At 38.1% G+C, this 24,088-nt stretch overlaps 2 protein-coding genes across 10 annotated transcripts in view; one reads left to right on the top strand and one right to left on the bottom strand.

The window, feature by feature from the left end:
- Positions 1-5,719: 5,719 nt before the first annotated feature.
- Positions 5,720-12,337, bottom strand: irx5b (iroquois homeobox 5b). Its single transcript, XM_007567487.2, has 3 exons — positions 10,840-12,337; positions 9,645-10,050; positions 5,720-6,393 (listed from the first exon to the last, which is right to left on the bottom strand). Exons 1-3 carry the CDS (start codon positions 11,038-11,040, stop codon positions 5,855-5,857), a joined length of 1,146 nt encoding a protein of 381 aa, XP_007567549.1. The 5' UTR covers positions 11,041-12,337; the 3' UTR covers positions 5,720-5,854.
- A 181-nt stretch (positions 12,338-12,518) lies between these two features.
- The window catches only part of LOC103148631 (ankyrin repeat domain-containing protein SOWAHC), a 42,980-nt gene continuing 31,410 nt past the window's right edge, over positions 12,519-24,088 (top strand). For 3 of the 9 annotated variants that reach the window (XM_016679397.1, XM_016679395.1, XM_016679394.1), the window contains exons 1-3: positions 12,531-12,786; positions 16,677-16,992; positions 21,015-21,133. In XM_016679397.1, coding sequence (XP_016534883.1) covers positions 16,689-16,992; positions 21,015-21,133 — 423 coding nt within the window. In that variant the 5' untranslated portion in view covers positions 12,531-12,786; positions 16,677-16,688. Of the gene's footprint in view, positions 12,787-16,676; positions 16,993-21,014; positions 21,134-24,088 lie in introns of all 9 variants that reach the window. The other 6 variants (XM_016679400.1, XM_016679396.1, XM_016679401.1 and 3 more) reach the window with 5 other exon arrangements.

Raw genomic sequence — 24,088 nt, 5'->3', positions numbered from 1 at the left:
CACAAAACTTCAAAAATTCACATTACTACATGGCTTCTGACTTCAATTTCCATATTTATTTACATTCAGAGGCTCTGATCTGCGACCAGACTGCTGTGAACAGAGGGTCAAACAGTGGGGATGAGAAGCAGAGCAGACTGGTTTGCTGCAGCAGTCACTGGGGACACTGGTGTATTTTTAGGGCCAGCATGTTGCAAGAAGCCGCCCGCTGGTCGGCGCGCCTGTCCAGCTGCCGGAGGAGCCGCATGGCGGGAGGGTTGAGTGGCATCACCACCAGACGTCTGTCGGTCCTGGGGGTTAGACGGCCCACGGCTGGGCCCCTTGCTGGCTCGCCAAGATGTTCGCTGTCCTCTGACGGCATTTAGGTCGCTGTAAACACGCAGCTGGAAGCAAAAGGAGGTAGAGAGGCAGCACGGAGCCACTGAGGGAGAGTTACACAAAGTTTGAGCCACTTACACGAGTCCGCTGACGGTAAGTTGTCGAGTTTTATCAGCTGTAGTTTTCATGCCAGGCCACTATGTGGCACTGTGGTTTTAGAATGTCATTGAACACGCATGCGCTCTTGACCCCTAGCGTCCACCTTACAAGCTTCCACCCAACAAAGTACGTGCTGCTAAGTAAGATTAGCACTACTTCAACTTATTTTTACTCAAGAAAAAGTAAAAAATTAGCCCTCCAAGAAATGACTCGGAAAAAAGTATTTGGTAAAAAGTCTATTCAAGTACTGAAATTATCAATCATTTAATATTTAAAAATTACATGATCAGACAGACCAAAATATAAAGGTAAGTGGAAATGTTGATATTTTAAGGAAATAATATAAATATAAATAACAAAACATAATAAATTAGTAAAATTATATTTTTCCAAATCAGTTTCTTTCAATATAAAACTTATGAAACTTTAACCAAAACTACAGGTGTGTGCCTGTGTCTGGTGAAGTTTTGGTTACAACATCATGTTTGTTCTTCAATTGGTGTAGTTACAGAGTATACAGAAATTTTACTAAAATAAGAATAGCGATACTCCATAATAAACTGACTCAAGTAAAAGTAAGTACAGCAGAGTAAAAATATTCCTTCTCAAGTAAATATGGCTGATTAAATTTAACTATTTACTACCCAACTCTGATAAATAGTAACCCGTCTCCCATGAAAGAATTGCTCATGTTCGAATTGAATAGTCAATATTCAATATATATTGAGTATTCACTGATTTCCGATTCAAAACAGCACAGCATTCTGGGAGATGTAGTCTTAGGAAATGCTTTAACTTGTCAAGCTGGTTTGGTGGAATCAACTAACTCACTCGCTCTTTGGTTACCTAGCAACGGCTGAGTAACTTGGGCAGCAGCAGTTAAAAGGTTTGCTGCTGTGCCTCTTAAAAATAAAAAACGGTATGGAGTAAAAACTGTGGATAAAAGAGGAAAGGTCCTGCCACCAGTTTGGCAGTATTTCAGATATTTAAAACAAAAAGCTAACCAGTAATTATTGATATTGACTGATATGAAACACTTATATTGGGATAAGTTCTTCAGCTAATATTTTATAGCCCTATATATTTACATAATCTTATAACATATTTATTATCAAGAATTATTAGTGTTCTTTTTACAATAGGTATTGTAATTTCTGTGGCTGACGGTGAAGTTTTATTTGGATTGAGGGAGAAAATGTCTCTTTGGATTGTAAAGACGCGCTTTAAAAGCTAAGCGGTCTGAAACAGTCTGGCTCTCGCTGTTTGTTGGATGAGGAAGGGGGTATCCATGCCTATTTGTTTACATCTTGCTGTCAAAGATGTAAGAAAAAATTATAAAAAATTCAGCGTTTGTATTTTTTCTGACGACAGAAGGTTGCGGCTTCACTCTCAAACTTTACACTATGATGGACAGCACCTTGTTAAATATGTTTTCCATTCGCCAGGAAATTCTGGATCCTGTCAGTGAATGAAATCTAAAATAACAGACAAAATCTGATCAGAGAGGTTAAAACGTGAGTAGATCTCATCCACCTTGAAAACCTAAACTGTTTTATACTAATTACGGCAATCAGTCAGTTATTTATTCACCTTCTTCGAGTTGTGCTGATGTGGAGCAGATTTATTTTCTGCGAAGCTTGTTTTGTTTGTGTTACTGAACAAATCATTTAACATGTATACCAGAGGAGATTTTCGCAAACGCGGCTCGACTGTTAAAGCTGCGTTCAAAGCTCCCTGGAGGACCTTCTCGACCTTCACGCCTCGGTTTGGTTTTATCGGATCGATACCTTCAGTTTCCTCTGATCAGTGTCTGCGTTGCTCATGGATTATTTACTGATGTTGGTCTTACCTGCAGCCAGTCAATAATTCAGACTGCAAACCTCAGTCCTGCTGAGGATTCCTGAATTATTGTTATTTACTGTAAAACTAAATTAATGCTAAAAGATTAAATATGAAAACTTTGATTTGTAAAGCTGCATGAATCCAGAAGTGACACATGGGCTTTAGAAAACAAATTGATTTCACAATTTGTTTGAAACCATTAAACATTAGATTAAAATCGGATTTGATCCTTTTAACATCTGGACAATAACTGACTGAAAACAAGTGAATATCAAACGAGATCAGGATTAGGATTCTGTTGAGAATCTAGAAGTTTTTAAAATTAAGAACTTGTTGAGAATCAGGAACCTGTTCAGAGTCAGGAATATGGTTGACATCTCTCAGGAAAGAGTTCAAATTATGACATATTTTCAGAATCAAGAGTGAGTTTAATCAAGAACCTGAATTTAGATTCAAGAATCTTTTGAGAATATCAAATTTGCTCACTGTCAGGATCTAGAAACTGTTCCAAATCAAGGAACTTGCTTAGAATCATGAATCTGTTCAGAATCTGATTAGAGTGATTGATCTGTTCATTCAATCTTTTCAGAATCAAGAATCAGAGCTCAGCATCAATCCAGATCAGATTAAATCTGGATTAAAATTGGAACAAAAATGATAGAAAAATCTGTATCAAGGCAAGGAAAATTTGAAAAATTATGGTTTTCTTTGGAGTTTACTGAACAGAGCTGCACAATTAGACCTGCAGACGTTTGTTAAACAGCTGGTAACAGTTGAAGGTTACACTGCAAAAACAGAAAATCTTACCAAGTAAGATTTAGCACACTTGAAATAGGACAAAACTAACTTAAAAGTAACTTTTTAGCAAGATATAGAAGCTTGTTTTAAGTAATTAAGTACTTAATATTGATGAAAAATACTTGTTCCATTGGCAGATAAATTAGCTTATAACCATGGAAAATGTCTTGTTGTAAGTGAAATAATCTGTCAACAGAACTAGTATTTTTTCATCAATATTAAGGAATTATTTACTTCTAGATATTGCTAAAAGGTTACTTTTGTTAGTCTTATTTCAAGTGTACTAAGACATTTGCACTAGAAACTAGACGCAAAATTACTTGGTAAGATTTTCTGTTTTTGCAGTGAACTTATGCAAACCCAGCAGCTCAATACAAACTCAAATTTGGATGGATGGATTTTTAGTCATCAGCCGATGATGCTGAGTGTGAACTGGCATTGAGTAACCCTCTCACTCGCTGTGAGCAACACCTTTCACCACACACAGAGACACCTTGGTGTTTCACATTTAAAACCGCTCTGCGCTAAGCCACAGCAATTTAACAATTTTCCATCCAGTGTGAACCAAATGTTATTTTCCAGAAAACTGAAGTAGATCATCTTTTTCTTTGAGATTTAAAACTCTTAAAAGGAAAAATTCAGTAAAAAACAATAAATGTTTAGTTTTGTGCTTTGTTTGGGTCCAGTAGTGTGGTTTTAAATGTACACTCTGTTAGGAAATATTAAATTAGAATTTTTGTTTCTTCTCATCCTCCATGAGTGAAATAGCTGCTCAATTTGTTAAAACATTATTGATTTTCTGTGTTTTTAAATTAAGTTTATATATTTGGAATAATATTCAGACTATAAAATCATCATCTGTCTGACAGAAAACTGAACTTTAAAACTTTAATGCAGCAGGATCTCTCACCTGTGCTCTACTCTAGCAGATTAGCTGAAATGTCACACAAATGGTTCAGCTTTGCAGATTTTTTTTCTTCAATTTTATCTATTAAGCTTTTATTTGGTTTTTGAAGACTTCGGAAAATCTGGATTTTTTTCACCAATACTTTGATTTCCATAATTCAGAGTGATGTCAGCGCGCCCAGAGCCGCCATCTTGTTTGACAATCGTGTTTTACAGCTTCTCTTTATTTGGACTTTGAATTCAGGCTAACTCTACAACAAAGGAGCAGGACCAGAGTAAGATTATTTTTAAATTATGAGAATGAAGTCAGGATATGAGGAGAATGAAGTAGTAATTTTATGAGAACTCCTGCACAAAAATGCCAAAAAATCGAAATGAGGAATGTTGAGCATCTTGTAAAGTTATACTTTAGTATCGGTTTCACAAAAAAGAAAATACTTCATCTTTTAACAGATGAATCAGCAAAAGTCCTGCTACTGATGGCATCAAATTATTATCAATGTGACAGGACTTTGAAACAGTTTCCACAGTAGATCTCAATAACTTTAGAGAAACACTTTTCTCTTTAAAGCGACTTTTTTTCTTCTAATTTTCAGACTTTTTTTATTTTTGCATCTTTAATCTGCAAAAATAGTCATTAAACAATTTTTTAGAAATTTTGTAGCCTGATTGTAACACTCTATTGTACAAGTCACAGAAGGGACGACTGAAATAAAACCAGCTTTTTGAGAATATTTTCCTTCATTTGTATCGTTTTAATTTTGCCAATGCTTCTTTAATATTGATGAAAAAGTTCTAGTTCCACTGGCACATTATTTATTTATAACGGGGGAAAATATCTTGTTACAAGTAGAATAATCTGCCATTGGAACTAGAACTACTTAATCAATATTAAGGAATTATTGGCTTAAAATAAGCTCCTTTATCTTGCTGAAAAGTTACTTGTAAGTTAGTTTTGTCTTATTTCAAGTGTATTAAGATATTTGTCAGGAATCTAGACACAAAGTACTTGGTGAAATTTTCAGTTTTTTAATTGTATTGCCTAGCCCTACTTTATATTTAATAATATTTATCTGTCTTTTATTTTTTAGTATGTCAGAAAACACAAACTCCAGTAATGTTACATTAGTAACCCACAGCACTGACGCGTCGTTTTGGCACTTTTGAAACGGATCTTTGCTTTAAAGAAGCAGCTTAATAAACCCGACTGATGAAAAAAATAATTTGTGATATTCTGCGCACTGCAAAATCACAAAATATTACCAAATATTTTTGGTGTAGTTTCTTGTGTAAATACCTCACTAAACATGAAACAAGACAAAAGTAATGTACAAGTAATATTCAGCAAGATAAAAGAGTTTATTTTAAGTAAATAATTTTTTAATATTGATGAAAACGTTCTAGTTCCGCTGGCAGATTATGTCACTTATAACATGGGAAAATATCTTGTTACAAGTAGAATAATCTGCAAGAGGAGCAAGAACTTTTTCATCAATATTAAGTAATTATTTACTTAAAATAAGCTCCTATATTTTGCTGAAAAGCTTCTTGTAAGTTAGTTTTGTCTTGTTTTCAGTGCAATAAGATATTTGCACTAGAAACCAGATCAAAAATATTTGATGTGGTTTTGTGTTTTTCTGTTTTTGCAGTGCGGCCGGAGGAACCTTCTGCCAACAAACGCAGGCGCTCACTTTCATCTTAATAAAACTATTTTTTAATCAATGACATGTCATGTTGGGTGCAGAAACGCACTACAAAGATTACATCTGATCAACATAGAAAAGCTGTGAAACTGTCTCGGGGTCAAAGTTCAGCAGGATTCTCTGAGCAGCTACACGTTCGTCATGCCTCTCTTTAGCTCCTGCAGCTCTGTCTGGCTGTGGCTGCGCAGTCGGCAGTCCCTGGCTGCGGCCTCGGCCCGCTGCAGCATCTTCTGCTGTAATCCGTTAATGTGTGAGCCAGGGCCTCCCTGCAGGGGCCCCAGCGGCCTGAAGCTGGAGTATCCAGGGATGAACGGGGAGGCGTAGTACAGGTGCCTTGGCAGGGCGGGGCCGTGGCTCAGAGAGCTCCGCCCCCTGCTCTGCGGCGAGTCGCTACTTCCTGTGTTTTTGTCCACAGACGTGGCGATTTCAGCCAGGGACCACAGTTTGGGCTTTGGGGCCGGGTTCGGCCCCTGGGTGGTGCCGCAAGAATCCAAGGAGCTCGGTGATGACGTACGCTCGGATCCAGAGGCTCTGAGGGCCTCCAGGGGCCCGCTGTGAGGAGGGGCCGCAACATGGGGCAACCTCTGGTCCAAAGGGGCCCGGTCGGTGCCGGTGTCCTCCCGGAATGCCAACCGGCTGGAATCTGAGGCGGAGGGGTGATGGACGCCTGTGGAGAGAAGAGAAGTGGATCAGAACAAGAAAAAATAAAACAAACAAAACATAATCAATCAGAAACAGAATAATCTGGGTCAGAACCAGAACCAGGGAGGGAAACAATTAATCAACTTATTAACAAATGCTGTATGGGTATCTCACAGGAGACTTTGGATAGTAAACATCATAACAATAAATTAATTTTCTAGATATAATTTGCAAAGAGCAGAAATTGTGACATGACACATGTAAATATGTATAAAGTTTGACATATTTGGATGAGACAGTTATGACTATGATTTATTAAGTTTGCCTTTTTTGTTATTTTTTTTTCTGTGATATTTTACTTTCTCTATGTATATAAAGATTTAATTTCATTTCAAAGTTAGTTCCAATGAATGAACTAATAACGTCCGCTTAGGCCTTCTTTTAGTGTCGTAGTTTGGCCGCCATCCTGCAGAGGGCGCCGCTGTTTATTAAGCGGAACCGTTGATACAGAAACAAAGATGGCGGCGGTTTTTCAGAACGGGAAAGAGAAACGATACAGAGTCCGGTTTGGGATGGAAAATGCAACTTATGAGGTTCTGCTTACACCCGACAAGCTCCTTAAGTTAAGTTTTACTTTAGTATCGCTCTTTCAGCCGAGCTGCATGACGAAGCAAACCAAAAAGTATTGATGTGCTACAAAGGAGAGGATGTTATCGAAAAAAAGCGAAAACAGAAAATGTGATTGATAATGAAAAAGAAACCATGATGTCAGTAAGCACTTCTGAGTTAAAGCACTTCACAGAGTTTTAACTTTTCTTTTGAGAGCAACCACAAATCGTACTTTGAATATCTCTCTTTTCTTTCAGGATTGATTGTCTTCTTTTATTTTTTTTTTAAATCAGCAACCTGAGGTTCCTGTTTTGTTATATTTTATAAATATGCCTCGGTGTAATAATTTGAGAAAACCACAATTATCTACTTATGCAATGAGTATTTAAGACACCTGACAAAAAAGCTCAAATGTAATGATTATTTTTTTAAATTTGGCATATTATGAAAACATAGTCCTTAAGACTGATGTGAGAAAACTCAGTGTTTTAAGAAAATGGCAACTTTTCAGTTATGATCAGATTAATCAACTTTAGATGAACTCATTAATCAATAACTTGCATTCTGATCAGAACAGAACAGTCCAAGCTGAAACAAAACAAACTGGGACCAAACTGACAAGTTTGTACGGTAACAAATTAATTAGAGCGGGTCCACATTAAGCAAACTGGGTCAGCTGGCATCAGTGATGCCAATACTGATATACTTTTTTTTATTGACATATCAAAAATCAAAAGGTGATTTTGTGATTTTTCCTTTGAATTATTTTGTTAGAACTTGAATGAAGTTTACATGTATCTACAAAATATTTAAATAACATATTAATATGATAAACAAAAATAATAGAACAGAACAATTTTGTGTGGAATTTTTCAGAACTAAAGTGCAAAAAATTATGTTTTATTTGAGAGCAAATCAAAACTAAACCTTTTTGAGAAACTGCAGTACAAATGTGAGGACAAATTAAATAGAAATTCAATGTGATATATTATGGATCTTGCCACGCTAATTATTGATTCGATATTGTGGATTGATCTGCTCACCTCTAAGGAATAGATAAAATGCTCCAGAACAATAAATGGGGATATTTTTACTAATTTTAATACAAACGTAGACCAAAAAAAAAAACTAAATAAATCATTAAACAGAATCCCGACTGTCTGTTGGTCAGAACCAATCAATCTGTACACTTTTCAAAATTGTGGATTTTTTTTTAACTTTTGTAGATAAAGAAATTAATCAGAAACTTCTGCAGCAGAAAATTAAAAAACAATAAATAACACAAGATGAACTCAGAAAGCTAAAATCAGAAATTGTGATGATCAGATTTTTGGTTTCAGTCACTTTTAAATGTCAGGAAAATCAGATTCTCCTCCAGGATTCAGTCTGATCGAAAATTAAACGTCAGAGCAGATTCACCTCATCCATTTATCTGAACCTGCAGGATTTTCTATGAACAGAACAGATCGGAAAAAACGTGGAAATAAAAGATTATCTGTTATTTATCCCAATATCAAAGTTTCTTTCGCCAGACTGAAGAAAAAAAATCCTCTTCAAATATTAAAAATGATCAAGCTGTCAGATTTTAAAGACAAAAATGATTTAAACTCGGACAAATCTGATTATTTTAGTTTTTTTCTATTTATACACACTTTTTCCAGATTTTTCTTGAAAAATGCAGCATCTAATCTGTGGAAAATCAGATTTTCATACTGTTGGATATTTTGAAGAAATAAAAGCTTCAGATGAAATAAATGGTTCCTTCTCGTCGTCTCTGGGAATCTGCATCTGTTTCTGCAGCTGCAGCCTCCAGCTCCATCTCTGCTTTCTCTCTTCCAGGTCTGAAAATCCTCCACAGTCCAATTCATCTTCATCTGTGCTTCGGTATCGATTGATTTAGTTATCGATTAAGCAATTATTCTGGCAATTAATCGCATAAAAATAACTGCCACATTCTGTAGATTTTTTATCTAAGCCTTTTTATGCAATTTTAAAAATACATTAAAAGATGCAAGTTAATAATTCCCTTTTTAAATAAGGAAAAAAAAAAACATTTTATTGCTTAAAGTCCAATAACATTGCTTTCAGTGGATGCCAGATCTTTTTGCATCAAAAGATGCATCTACAGCTAAGAAATTACTTCTTGTGAAAAACTCATCACTTTTATATGACAACATCAGTGAAGGATTAATCTGCTATTTTTTAAATTAAAATAATTATATGGCAAAAGATGCTTATTTGATTTATTTTTACCTAATTTAAACCACGTGAACTATGATACTTGAGGAGTTTTGGGTATTTACAAACAAAAGGTTTTTTTAATCTTAAAACAAAATGTATGTATTTTTGTACAGCTTTGGCTTAATTTCTGCTCTGAGTGTGTTTTTTTTTTTCAGCAAACGGCCTTTTATTGGAGTCTTTGTACTCCAGTTAATGATTAATCGATTACTGAATTAGTTGACGATTATTTCACTGATCAGTTAATCATGATTAATCAATTATTTTACACTCTTTGAAGAATTTTGAATGTGTAAGAGTTGCAGCATTTATTTCCCTTTAGGGATCAATAAAATATTTCTGAATTTGAATTTAAAACAGGAGTGATCAGTTAATTGATAATTGAGCAATCGATTAATCGGTGCGGCTGACCCTCCTGTAACCACTCACCGCTGTCGCTCCGCAGCTCCGTCTCCTCCTCGGTCAGCTTCAGTGGCTCGTCATCTTCCTCGGTGCGCTCCAGGTCGATGGCGTCCTCCTCCTCCTCGTCCTCGCTCCGGTTCCGCGGCGTCCACGTCATCTTGTTCTCCTTCTTCAGCCGCCGCCGAGCGTTGGCGAACCAGGTGGAGACCTGCGTCAGCGTCATCTTGGTGATGATGGCCAGCATGATCTTTTCCCCCTTGGTGGGGTACGGGTTCTTCCGATGCTCGTTGAGCCAGGCCTTGAGCGTGGCCGTGGCGTCCCGCGTGGCATTCTTCCTGTAGGTCGGGTCTCCGTACGGGTAGGCCCCCAGGGGTCCGAAGGCATGGTAGTCCAAGGATCCAGAGACGCCGGAGGATGGATCGTAGCCCGGGTTCTGCAACATCAAAATATCACTTTAGTCTGGAGATTCCTAATCTAGATGGGATTATTTCAGTGAGGAAAACAGAAGGAATTTAATCTGGCATCTTCACTGCCCAAGGCAGTGAAGATGCAGAAACAACCCATAAGTGCCCACAATATTATTGTCAATTTCAAAAACAAAAATAACAGAAAAAAAAAGAAATATGGTTGCTGAGTCAAACAAAAACACTTAAAGGTAAAAATACAATGTGTGAGGAGCGATTAAAGATTACAGACTGGAATTATGGCTGGACATTCAAATTTATATAATTTTACCTTCCTAAAGTCAGGTTTTGCCAAATGTTATTTTCTTTTTGTCTAAAACATATTTTGGAAAGAAAAAGGTGGTGATTTTTTTTTGGCTTGGACCATTATTTTATAAAGGCAATGATAATGTATGGCTTTTATCTATGTCTGCTTAGTTTACTGTAATTTTACAAGTTGAGCACTTTGGTTCTGTGCATTGTTGTCTGACATAATATCTATCTATCTATCTATCTATCTATCTATCTATCTATCTATCTATCTATCTATCTCTCTATCTCTTTGATTTATCGAAATAGTTGATATAAAAGTTAGAGTAAATATTCCCGAGAAAGATTTATGTTTTACATTTCTTACTTTAAATTTTCAAAACATTCTCTAAAGTCAGTTTTTACGCACACATTTCCAATTTTCCGCTCCTGTCAGACTTTTCTTTCACTTTCTGTCCCGCACCTGAACGCAGAAAGCAGAACCCCCGCAGCTCGGACCCGGCACTCACCATGAACGAGCTGATGGTGGCGGCGGCCCGCGGCTCTCCTCCGTACGGCGAGTGGGAGCTGAATCCGGGGGAGGAGGTCGCGGATGAGGAGTACGGAGCGAAGGCTGAGCCCTCGGTCCTCTGACCCAGGATGATCCCGGAGCTGAAGGGCAGAGCCAGGGACACGGAGGGCTGGAAGAGGAACCCCTGAGGATAGGCCATGACGGAGCCGGACACTTTTACGCACAGACGAGCTCACATCGGAGAGTTTCCCCGCTCAGAAGGAGGAGAGAGCGGACAGGAGCATCCAGGAGCATCGCAGGTGCGTTCAGGTGCAGGCTGAGTTCTGCAACCGCTTCTCCACTCCGGCTGCCGCGGAACCCACGGGCACACTGAAGACACGCAGAGGGAGGAGAGGCTGAGCTCCTCCTCCTCCTCAGACACGCACCTCCTTCACTTTCTGACGCTCCCGCCTCAGCAGAGCCATGCAGGTGAACACTTAGAACACCTGAGTCCCGGACAAAGCTTTGTGGTTCCCAACCTGAGGTTCGGGGACTCTGGGTTCAGCTCCCAACAGGGAAGGAGGTCAATTTCTTTCACCTCCTAAACTTTCTTTTGAAAATAAAAATCTGTTTCATAATTAAAAAGTGTTATGAGTTAAACCTCAGCTATTACTCAGCTAATTTAACAGATAAACAACAATTCAATTAAAAAAATATTATTTTACTTATAAGTGCTGAAAAAATTTATTTATAATGTCATCAAACACAGAATATGGAAAGAGTGACAAAACAGAGTGATGCAGATAAAGGACAAAATTAACTGTCACGTTTCTGTGATGCAAATGTTGCATTCAGTGAACATGGAAAAAAGAATGCTGCATTCACTGTCCTAATGGCACAAAATGTTGCATTCACTGACATTATGTGACAAAATCCTTCACTTTTTGTCATTACTGGACTAAATGCTGCATTCTATGTCTTTTTGGAACAAAATGCTCCACTCACTTTTCTTAATTCGCTGAACTCACTGTAGTTGCTGGTAAGAAAGATGCTGCATTCACTGTCTTTATTGGACAAAATGCTGATTAGTGTCATCATTGAGCATAATTATGTTTTCACTGTCTTTGCCAAACAAAATGCAACATTTACTGTCATCAGGGAAAAAACACAACAGCCATTACCAGGAAAAAAACAGGATTTGATGTAATTTTAGAACATCTCTAGTTGCTAATGTGGAAGAAAATGCTGTAGTTAATGTAATTTTTAACAAAATGTGTTTTTAACATATGATTGCATTCAATCAAACATGTTCACTGTCACTGACAAATTACATTTAACTATTAGATTTCTTTGTTTTAGTGTTATCGTTTTGACCATTCTGTCTTGTTAGAAGTTATGCAATAAGGTAAATATTGTTTTAAAAAGTACAATTTCTAAACAAAATAGATTATCTGTGACCTATTAGATGGTAAAATACAATCAAAAACAAATCCATGCTGAACTTTTCAAAGTTGCAATCAGCTTTTTGTAAAGATGTGTTGGATTAATTCTTTGCAAAACAATAAAACCAGGAATAGTGATCAGAGTGACGGTTATATGTCTGTCAGTTGCATTTTAATCTAGAATATTTGATTATTAATGTCACCAGCTGAAATGTTCAGAGTGACACCAAGAGTCTGACTCCCTGCAGGGTATGTTCAAATGAATGTGACTCTTTGTGCTCATTGAAGTCGTAGAGTAAAAGATCTGAGTGTTAATCTGATTTGTAGGCTCTATAATTAGCAGAGCAGAAGCTTTTTCTCTCAGCAGGAAGAGAGTGAAAGGTCCATCACTGCTCGTCAGTGGTGTGTTCGCAGTCAGGAAGAGAAGTGGGTTTCCTCTGTTTGGATGAGCAGAATCAGGCCGGACTCTTCACATCTACAGGCGAGAGTTCAGTTGGAGGACCAAGCTCTAAATTTATCACCTGGTGAGTCTGATTACACCTCAACAGATCCCTAACTGTCTGCTCTATGTTCAGTCCATGTAGGCTGATAAACACTCTTTGGAGTAACTATGGAAAGATGGATCATTTATAAGAGTTTTTTAAAAGATGGAAGCCATCTTTTCCTGTCTTTGCTACAGTAGAGACCAACAACGGAGCTTTTGTCTTTGTTTCTGCATGAAGAAGATCCCAAAAAGTTTCAGTTCATTGTTAGGAATGAAAAAAAGTTCAACCTGATGCTGATGTGGATACATTTCAGGGGCGTATTGAAAAGACTAATAGTTGACACAAGATTTAACTAGAAGCAAGAGTTGGAGGTTTGGTGTGTTCAGGGTCTTGGACATTTTGGAGCCTTTCAAGCGCTTTAGTGAATTACCCACACAAGACATTGTAGCAGTTATTCAGAAAAGCAGTTTGAATGAAAGTTTTTTGTTAGTGTGTTTAGGGTTGAATAAGGACTCCAAAACTAAAGATCTCAGAGGACAGGCAGAGCAGCTTTTCCAGGAAGTTCCTTTAGGGAACATCAGTTTCCTGTTGATCTGCAGACATCCAGGCTTTGATATCCTACAACATAGTTTTGCAAAGAGTGCAAAGGTTTTGGTTCTGATATTGATTTATGTTTAGTCATTTTATCAATGAAACTGCATAGCACTGTGGAAAATAATTTGAAAAAAGTGAATCATGAAAATCATAGAAACGTAGTGGACTGAGTACACAACCCTGAGGTACTCCATGTTTGACTGACAGGCTTTTAAACAACTGGGAAGGTGAGTGAGTGACAAGAAAACCAGATGTGATTAATTACTGGAATCCAGTGCAATTGAGGAAGAATGTCAGCAGGGAAGGTAACACTAAAAAAACAAACATGGAGGGAACAAAACAGGTCTAAAACAACTAAAAATATCAACACAAATGAATGAAAAATTACAAAGACACAAATGGAAAAAAAAACAGAAACTCAAAATAAATAATTTTTGTTGTTTTCAACAAACAACAAAACTTTTCCAGCATCCATTGTACAGCACATAGAGTAGAAAAAACAGCTGATCAAATGTGCCAGAGCTCAGCTTGGGTTGCTAGATAAAGGCTGAACCTAGCTTGGGTTGCTAGGTAACGGGTTGGGCTTTGTTGTGGTTCTGAAGGTTTTTGAATCGGCTCATTTTTCAGACACCAAAACACATTAACTTACTGCCAAAAACTGGCTGGACGGAGTTTTTAAGCGCTTGAATTATTTTTAGAAGCAAAAGAGATACAAATGGGAATTTTGCATTCTAAATCCCCTTTAATTAATTTTGGTTAATATATATTGTCATTACATCACATACTATTTGGACTGATTTAAAACATGAAAAAACCATAAAATAGCAGTGGACAGCTGCTATTTTGAAGGGAAATTAAATCAATACTTTTTTACCAGAAAAATATTAGCTCCAAACCAAATATGAGAAGATGCAGTTCAAGTCGAGCAGAAGTTGGTGCCCTGACTGAGACTATAATCTGTTCACCATCAGGAACGCCCAGCTCAGTTTTCCTGCTGAATCAGCTGAAAGTTTCTCTGTTTAAAGTATGAAAACATCTATGCAGCTCTCGCCTCGGCGCCGAACGAAGGTTGATTCGACCCAATGAAGCCAGAGTAATGTGCGGAGCTCCTCACCAGCCTGGCTGCATTGATTGGTGAAATGATGCGAGCTGCTCCTCTGCAGCAGCAGCGGATTGAATGGTATTTTCACGCTTCTTTAAGCACCTTTCATTAGAGCCCTCAGTGGCAGGACAGGTGAACAATCTTCTTCTACTTCTGCTTCTCCTGCAGGAGGAAGCAGTGGCTCAGAAAAAGGTCTAATTACTCTTTCATCATTGCAGAGTGGAGACACCAGCAGGCCTGAAATCACTCTGTGGTGCAGCTTTATCATATCAAAAAGTTATGTCCACAATTTGCATGAACAAAGTTGAATATTCAGGGAAATGTGCAGCTATTCTCAGAGGTACTTTGTGAGGGTTTTCAGATGAAAGGAGCTTGGTTTGTTTTCCTGCAGCAGCTCATAAATGAGCTCAGCCCGCGGGGCAAATGTCCAGAGGTTACATAAAGACAGTGTGTTTAATTAATTGGAAAACACTCTTCTTTAATAGTTATTATTCAAGTCTGAAATGTGCTCCTTGTTATCTGAGCTCAGACATAATTACCACCCCTGGGACTCCTCTGCTAAGTGTTAGAGAGATTCTTCACAGAGCACATAATAATTTCAGTGATGTAAAGGTCTCCTGTTAGTTTACACGCTGCAGATCTCTGAATTTTATCTGTCATTGAGCTAACAGGAAAACTTCTGAGAAACAGGAACCACAAGATCTATTAATGTGTGCTTCTGATTACATCATCCATCATGTCTCTCCATTTTAAGTTTTTCTCTCTCAAATGTTTGGCTTAGTTAACAAAAGATGGCCAGAGGCCCATAGACTCATACATTTAGTTACCTTCTTGCTCCATCTTGCTCAGGTAATCTGCTCTCGATGTGTCCAGATGTTTTTAACCGCTTTCTTAGAATAAGTTTAGCTACAGCTGCATCTTTACATTATTTTTTTTTTACACAAATCTTTGTGTATATTCCGCTGTTAGAAAACTCCCCACACAATTTCACTTTACGTCACACTTCCGTTAACTTTGCAACTGACAGCCACTTTAGCAGGTAGTTGCTATGGAGTTGCTATGACAACAATAAACAAACTAAAGCCTCGAACTCGCTCTGGCCTCGTTCCAATCTAACTTATGAAGAATATAAGTACTTTACAACTATTACTCGATTGCAGTTTTTTCAGTACTCTATCCACCTCTGTGTGTGATTAATATCTGTGATATTTACTGTGATATTTACTGCGGAAGTAGCAAAATTAGCATATAGCTAATTTTGCTATATGCTAATTAGCTACATGCTAATTAGCATATAGCTAATTAGCATTAATTAGCTATATGCTAATTAATGCTGCTAATTATATAGCTGCTAATTAAGCTATATGCATTAATTAGCATATAGCTAATGTAAAGACATGTCTTTACATGTCTGTAAAGACATGTCTGTCTTTACAGACAGACATGTCTGTAAAGACATGTCTTTACAGACATGTCTTGTAAAGACAAGACATGTCTGTCTTGTCTTTACAAGCCAAGACAGACATACAGTCTGTCTTAGCTAGACATGTACTTACTCTGCCAGTCACCATAACCTTATTCACGTAACTATTTCGTACGTCCTTTTCAAATCCGTTTAAAGATTGATTGTATGCCTCCATAGATTTCAGGCCGTGAAGCTCCTCCATGTTGTACGCACTCTTCGTATTTATTAGGTAGTGAACCATATGAGATCGAAGGCAGCTTGTCCACATCTGACATGTTTTCCTTTTCCGACTCTTACGGGTCGATCCCGACAGCAGCCATTTTGTTCTCTTTTTCTCTCGCGCATTGGTTAAGACTGTTCACTTATTTTTTGTTGGCCTGGAAGCCATGGGTCTGATATGCATTGCGCATGCGCTGGTCTACTAAGACGTTGCAGATCACTTCCCGTTCAGACTTGTGGGGACTTTATTGCTTTAAGGAACTGAATTAAAATCACATAAGTTAGTTCATGAGATAAATCATTAGAAAACATGGCACGTCATCGTCCATCGCACTCCTACCTCTTCCTCTTGTGTTTGTCTTTTCCGCAAGTAGTAAGGTCTGCTACATGCCTGCAGTGAGTGTTTTAGTCCCGTTGAGTTTTTAAACTTTTAGGAGTATATGTTCCACCTTCCTAATCTGTGTTGAGTGAATAATGCAACTTTGTGAAGTTTTATCAGCCATTTTGCTCAGTGAATTTCTGTGTGTGTGTGTGTGTGTCTCCCCTCAGAGTTAAAATAAAATGGAAGATGTCTCTAAGCCTCTGTCACCTTCAGCTGCAGAGTCTCAAGATGACCAAGAACTGATGCCAGACCAGAATCCAAAGAGTCTTGGAGATGATCAGGACCAGAAATGTTGGCTGGTAAATCCAGATGAAGATGATATCTCTGACAAAGTGCTTGAAGACCACAATCCTCATCTGGATTATGAACCAGAGGTCCAGACAGAAGACAGATTTCCAACACAGACTTATGAAGAAGACTTATCAGGACAGTCAGAGTTCAGTCCAGTTGCAGAGGAGAAGATCCAGGACTGTATGGACGAAGGTGAGCAGAAACTGCAAAGCTTTTGCAGAGTTTCTTTATTACTTATCTGGGTAAATGACATAGTTTGGTTTGCAGGACAGTTGGGTCGGACTTTCTGGCCCAGTTCAAATCTTACCTAAAGAACAGTGACAATAGGTAACTTCTCATTGGACAGAAATCATGTGTGGGGTACCCCAAGGTTCAATCCTGGGACGCCTCCTATTCGATATGCTCCCACTAGCTCAGGTTATCATAGGAAGTAAGATTAGCCATCATAACTATGCAGGTGATACACAACTCTACATTATTATGTCACCAGATTGAAATGCTTTGAACAAATCAATGTGTGGATGTCCCATAACCTTTTCCAGCTGAACAGAAACAAAACTGAAGTTATCTTTGTACCTTAAGAGGTACAAAGATAGATTGTGCTGACTCTAGATCTAGAAATGATCTAGAGTCAGCACACAGCTTCAGTTATTGTAGCTAGAAACTAGTGATCAGGCCCAAAATCCGGGTGTAGTGATGGACTTATACCTGAACCTTCAGAAACACATAAAGACAGTTACAAAGTTGGCCTATTACCTGAAGAACATTTGCAGGAGTAAAGGACTAATGTCCCAACAACCATAATTGGCTACTGTGTCATGTTTTAAAGTGTAAAGCAATTTGACCTACCTTGTTGCTGAAAAGGTGTATGAAAATAACCTTGAAATAAGCTTAATTTTTTTTGGCTCAAGACCCTACAGAGTAAGGCTGAAATGCATGATCTGTTAGGATTAAAAGAGAAAACATCTTCTTCCTTCCTAAAACACATAAAAGTTTCAATGGAACATACTTTACACCAACTGTTAAGCATGGTGGTGGGGGATAATGGTCTGAGCTTCACCTCCTCCATATGATCTGGAATCAAATGCGAGGGTTGATTCCATTTGATTCCAGATGGAATCAAATGCAGCTCTGAATCCGCAGCAAACATTTCTAAAAAATGCGGCCTGACCTTTGTCTCCATTCGTAGGATTCTTTAAACCCAATAACATGAAGAAGTAACATAAAGTCACTTCTTAATCAGCTTATTAATAAGACCACCAGCTTATTAATAAGCTGATGGTCCTGAAAACAACAGCAAATCTGTAATGGTCAAAAGGGTCAAAAGCACAGAATAAAGACCTAGTCAAAGTCCAAACCATTCCTGGACTGAAATGCTGCTCTGGGACCTTCAGAAAGCTGTGCAGAAACATGTGCAAGCTTCTATAAACTCACATGGTGTCTGCGCATCCTTAAAAAGTCTTACATTTGTTTCCCTAAAATTAAGGCCTCAAAATATTTAAAATTTAAAAACATTCACAGCAGCCTGTCTACAAAGTTCAGTTTGTTTGGGGAGGTGTGAATGTGTAATCGAACTCTGATGCAGAACAAAAAAGTGAACTCTGGTTTGTCAAAAAACCTAGGTTTCTGTTTGATTGAAGTGAACTCTGATGCGGTTCAAAAGCAAATGTGAACGCCAAGTGGACCAGAGACTGCTCCACAAGCAGGAAGTGGACTACAGTGTAGGGCATTCTGGGTAAATACAACCAAAACAAATGCAAGAGTCTAGTGTTATATGGAGAAATTGCTTGTGGTCTTTTGCCAAAGTCAAAATCTTACAACTGCTAAATTCTCATTTACATTTTGTGAAGAAAAAAGTTGCAGTCAGAATTTTCTCCAGAGGTTTTTGTGCGGATTTGTTCAGTGGTTCTTGGTGCAGCGCTCCTACAGGCGAGGGGGAAACAATTTTTAAAGGTTTCGGTTTGTTTGACACAGTACAGTATGAAAGTGAACCACAGCAGCTGAAAATGTAATCTGAAAATGTATCACAATTCTGTTACCCAATGAAATCAAGTCGACCAGACTACAAAGTGTGAAAACAGTCTGTAGAGAGAACTGCAAAATATGCAATCTTCCTCTGTACATTTCTGTTGTCATACAAGTCTTAAATTTCACTCTTTATGGTTTTTAAAAAGCCTTTGAAAGTCTTAAATTTGAGTTGGTGCGGCCCTACTCAATCAACACTTTAAAAAGAGTGGGATAAAATTCCTGCTGTGAGAGACGGATGAATTCAGACAGAATGCCACCAGTTGCAGCAAAGTTTTGATTTTCTCTACTCTGGTGGTGGGGGATCTGATGTGTGTTTTTTATACACCTGAGGTTAAACTATATTAATTTAAGAACCTTCAGTTGAGTTTACATCTTATAAACCCCAAACCAGCACATTAAAACTTTCCCCATGCCGGAGACGAACCTGCCTTCTCTAATTGAATGAGAGGTTGAAGGTTTTAGATAGATCCTGTGAAAATAAAGCATCAATCCACAGTTTAGACTGTTTCTGCAGAGTTGAGCACTGAGAGCCTGGGAGGTGTGAGTCTGCAGTCGGCCAAAGTGCACCAGGAGAACCACGGCAGGAAGCTGGTTGAAGCGCGATAACACCTTTATTCTGGGAGGCATGTGCTCTTCTGCATTGTGAGCGCTGCGGCTTTAACATGAAGACCTGAGAGCCGAAACAAACGGCGAAGAGGCCTCAGAAACAAACAGAAACAGCTCAGAAAGTCGCAGCTTCACCGCAGTCACTGCTGCTCTGTTTGATGTGACAATACCTTGCTTCAGGATCGAACATTACAAAGCTGCTGATTCAGGAACGAAAAATGAGAATCTGTGTTTGCCGTCAACCTGAAAGACAAGTGACACAAACAAAGGCTCTGAATCCGCAGCAAACATTTCTAAAAGATGCGGCCTGACCTTTGTCTCCATTCGTAGGATTCTTTAAACCCAATAACATGAAGAAGTGACATAAAGTACCGCGAGGATCTTTAACGGTTTCTGCTGTCTACTATTTTTTCCTAATGAAAACATTTTGTGCATCAGTTTGGTTCCAACTGTGAAAACTACTTATATGATAACAAATTTGTGTGCATTGTTTTCTAAATAAATCGCAAAAAATATGTAATTTGAGAGCAAATCACAGTAAAAGTTTATATTATGGTAGAGTTGAGAACTGAAATTACAAAAGTAAAATAAAATTTCAAGGGTGTGAATCTGAAACTTAAGTATCAATCTGATACTGAAAGTATTGATATTATCAATATTTTGGATTGATTCGCCCATCTCTATCAAAGACAGCAAGAAGAAATGTTTTATACTGGTCGCTATGATGTCTGTAGTTTTAGTTTTCACTGGTTCAGGTATCTCTGCTGGTGACCTTTTCTTTAAACAAGAATATTATGCTTCCTTGAATAGGTTAGGATAGGCTATGGGCTAAACATAAAACATGTTCATCACATTTTTTGCACATTTTTAGATAATCAGATTTCAATCTGCTCAGTTCTGTCTATTTTGAGCTCCTTAAGGGCCTCTTGCCACTTTAAATCTGAATAATCTACTGCTGGTCACACCCTCAACTCGATGTTTACGCTCGAACGTGAAGATGCCTGAAAACCGATGTGCAATTATATAGCCATCTTTGAAAAGCAGAAGTAGATAATCCTGCACAACCAACAAGAATGCAGCAAGTGATTTCTGTTAGCAGCCATTGTGCAGCAGTAAAACCAACTGTCAAGGCTGGAGCGCTGCTTTGGTTGCTAGGTTATTGCATTGTTCTGTCCATTGTAATTCAACATTCAGGAAGGTTTTTAAACGACTCATTTTCCAAACACCAAAAAACATTAACTTATTACCAACAAGTGGATGGGTGTTTTTTGTTTATTTTTTTTAATGTTTGTACTGTTTTTAGGAGCAGTAGAAACCTGAATGGAAGAAAAAAATGTGCAATATGTGAATTTTGCCTAAGAGGTCCACTTTAAACTTTGTTTCTGTTGATATGAAATTACTGCTTCTCATTTTTATTTTAAATTTGGATATATTTCTTTTTTCAATGTGAAACAGCTTGTAGTTTGTTTTTTATGATTCTTAAAACAGCGCCTCCTAGATGTTCTTTACACTTTGCATGGGCTTATGAAAACTAAATCACACAATATTTCTCTAAAAGTGTCTTTTTCCCCACCAATCAGCCTCCGGTGAGTATCAGAACCGATCAGGACCGGACCTGACGTCTGCTCCGACCAATCAGGATGAAGCTGGGGAGTCAGGTGGCGGCGTGCCGGCGCTGGTGGTCACTGAGGCGGATCAGGTGAGTCCAGAGACAGAAACAGTCTTTATTCATGAGCTGAGCGCCTCTGTTTGATCTCAGCTCCACGTTGAGCTTTTCTTCTGCCTTTAAACGGCGTCTCTGATCAAAGCCCGGCCCTCCTGACAGCCTTTCACTTTCTTCTTCAAAAACACTTTCCTGCTCACTTTTTATTACCTCTCCGCAGAGTCTGTGGGTTTAGGATGTAATTATACCTGTGTGCTTGTCACACAGTAGATTTAAGAGATGTTGAATGTTTTCAAAACTCTTTTTTTTCGTATGAACTCTTTATCATATTTTTTTATTTCATTCTGAGTCGTGCATCCTTTCATCACCAACCCGAAGCTCGGTTCATCCTGACACTTTTATTCCTGTTTTCATCATCGTCTGTGTTAACTGCTCATCATCTGCAAACACTCACATTCAGAGCTTTATTGCAGATGACAGCAGCCATGAAGTCCAGATCAGCACTTCATTCATTAAGACACACTTCCCCCTGAACATATGGGTACATAAAACAATAATAATAAAAAAAATCACTGTTTGAGAGATTCTCGGTTCTTTGTTGGTTCTGACATCGGACGGTTTTAACCCAGATGTTTAACAGTTTAACGGTTTCGGTTTAAGAGATGAAAAATTAGGTTTCAATATATAAATTAGCTGATTTTTGTTGTTGTTTTAGGACAGATGCAATTTCTGTTTTCAGATTATTTTTTTGACATTTATGTCACTCCTATTTCTACTTAAACTAGTCTTCCAGTTTAACCCAATGCCGTTCTGGATTAAACCAGTGATATTCTGGATTAAACCAGATTCCCTCCCGATTAAACCAGTGCTGTTCCACCTTAAACCACTGCTTTAATATGCGTTTAGCAGGCATTTTATATTTATATTTATATAAATATAAAACAGTCCGGTAATAAAACTAGGCCGATATTAACAATCGATATTTGTTTTCATCTTCTTGTCATTTGTCTCATTTTCTTTCCAAATGTATCGAAACAGCAGAAAAGTACATATAATAAATATCGATATCGGCCATATGTTTTATATCGGTGCATCCCCAGTTAATTATATGAATTACTGGGGATGCACTTAACTTTATATTTTGGTTTGTCTGATGATGTAATTTCTAAATATTAAATGATTGATCATTTCATCAGTTACTCAGTACTTCCAGTAGACTTCTTACCAAATGCTTTTTTACTCAATATTTCTGAGATAAAGTAGTGACACTCTGACTTGAGTTCAATGTTTATGAACACCTCTGGCCTTATTTCAAGACAACTAAGCTATTTGGACCTAAGTACTTGGTATTTGCAGTGTGGAGTCCTGGATGGTTTCCTGCAGAGTTTGCTTTGGTGACTCGGCGGAGGCCCAGACCAGGTTTATCCCTCTGTGGACCTGATAGGGACAGAGCTGCAGCATTTCCTCCGCTGCTGAATCGCTACGCTGAGTGGAAGGAAGTGGTCGCACCGCCTCTGATGGAGGAGGGAAGGAAGACATGTGAGAGAGTTTCTAATATACTTCCACGCTTCCTCGCTGAAGTGAAGCACCTCCAAATAAGTTTCCTCTGCAGCTCGGTGGCACACGGCGCAGGAGCACTTCAACCAAATTGACTTTACTGATGTGAATTATGAAGATACTGATATCATGCATAAAGTTATTTCGCCCTCAGTAGAATTCAAATAAGTCCTCCCTGAGATGGTGATATGGGAACTAATATGAATGCAAATAGGATTAGGCTCCTGCATTAGTGTCTGATAAACAATTTACAGGCTTGAATGTTCACTGGGGGTTCGCTTTCTCTGCTGTTTGGGGGAAGAGGCAAGGAGTGGGGGGGTCCTCATCACCTTATCAGGGTTAACCCTCCATCATCTGCTGCTGTTAGCCTTCACCATGCTGCCGCTGCTGCAGCTGCAGGCGCAGGAAAATAATGAAGACAAATCTAAATGCAGCCAATTATTGGAGAGGTCTTTACAGGCCGCATGGAGCTGGATTCTTCCCGTTTAAATCAGTTTTAATCTGTCCTGAAGGGGGGGAACGCTGACAAAGGACGAGTTGAAAAATTAAATAAAAACATCACTGCGAGGAAACAGACGCTATAACAAAGGACTGCAGGTAGGGTTTGAACAACATGTGAATCTGCAGCAGGTCTCTTTCTGATCAAACAGCGACAGGAAGCGAACAGAATGACATCAAGGATGGCTCACCAGCTGCAGACAAACTGAAGGGGCTGTGGTCGTATTAAACCCCTTTTTATCGTCACCTCCTTCCTGTTCCTGTTTTATCGTCACCTCCTTCCTGTTTGTCTGCAGAGTCTTCAAGAAGAAAGATGTCGTGCCACACCATGCTTTCTTCCTACTTCTGAGATTTTATGTATGAAGACAAACAAAAGGATCAGTCAAGCAGCAACAGGAAATTACAACCATTACTGCAAAAACAAAATCTTACAAAGTATTTTTGGTCTAGTTTCTAGTGCAAATATCTTAGTACACGGAAAGTAAGACAAAACTAACTTAGAAGTAATTTTTCAGCAAGGTATACAGCTTGCTGTAAGTGAATAATTCCACAATATTGATGAAAATATTGTACTAGCTATATGGGAAATAATCCATCAGTTCAACAGTGGAATAATTACGACGGAGGTGCATTGTAGAAAGCAACAAATTTCAGTCAAAAAATACTCACGAGTTATGAGATTAATCTCAGAAATTTTCTAGAAAAAAAACTTGAAATTTTCTGAGTTTCCAAAGTCCAAAAATCTTTTACTTTGAAACTCAGAAATGTCCTTGTTTTTTTCTAGAACATTTCTGAGATTAACCACAAATGTGATTTTTAGCAATTTTTTGACTTTTGAAAATTCATTAATTTTCTTGTTTTTGATATAGATTTTCTTAAATTAATTTGAAATTTTCTGAGATCGTTTCCAACCAGTTTTTGACTTCTCAAACCCAG

Source organism: Poecilia formosa, unplaced genomic scaffold (assembly GCF_000485575.1).
Source record: "Poecilia formosa unplaced genomic scaffold, Poecilia_formosa-5.1.2 Scaffold209, whole genome shotgun sequence".
NCBI classification, from domain to species: Eukaryota; Metazoa; Chordata; class Actinopteri; order Cyprinodontiformes; family Poeciliidae; genus Poecilia; species Poecilia formosa.
Note: the sequence above shows the minus strand (reverse complement) of the source record. Positions and strands in the feature narration are given on the sequence as shown.

Bases quoted from the DNA above. Each gene is read 5' to 3' on its own strand.
- irx5b (XM_007567487.2), bottom strand. From the start codon at position 11,040: ATGGCCTATCCTCAGGGGTTCCTCTTCCAGCCCTCCGTGTCCCTGGCT. The intron at 10,051-10,839 runs GTGAGTGCCGGG...TTGATGTTGCAG, and splicing joins CCACCATCAGCTCGTTCATG to AACCCGGGCTACGATCCATC. The intron at 6,394-9,644 runs GTGAGTGGTTAC...TTCTCTCCACAG, and splicing joins GGAGCTGCGGAGCGACAGCG to GCGTCCATCACCCCTCCGCC.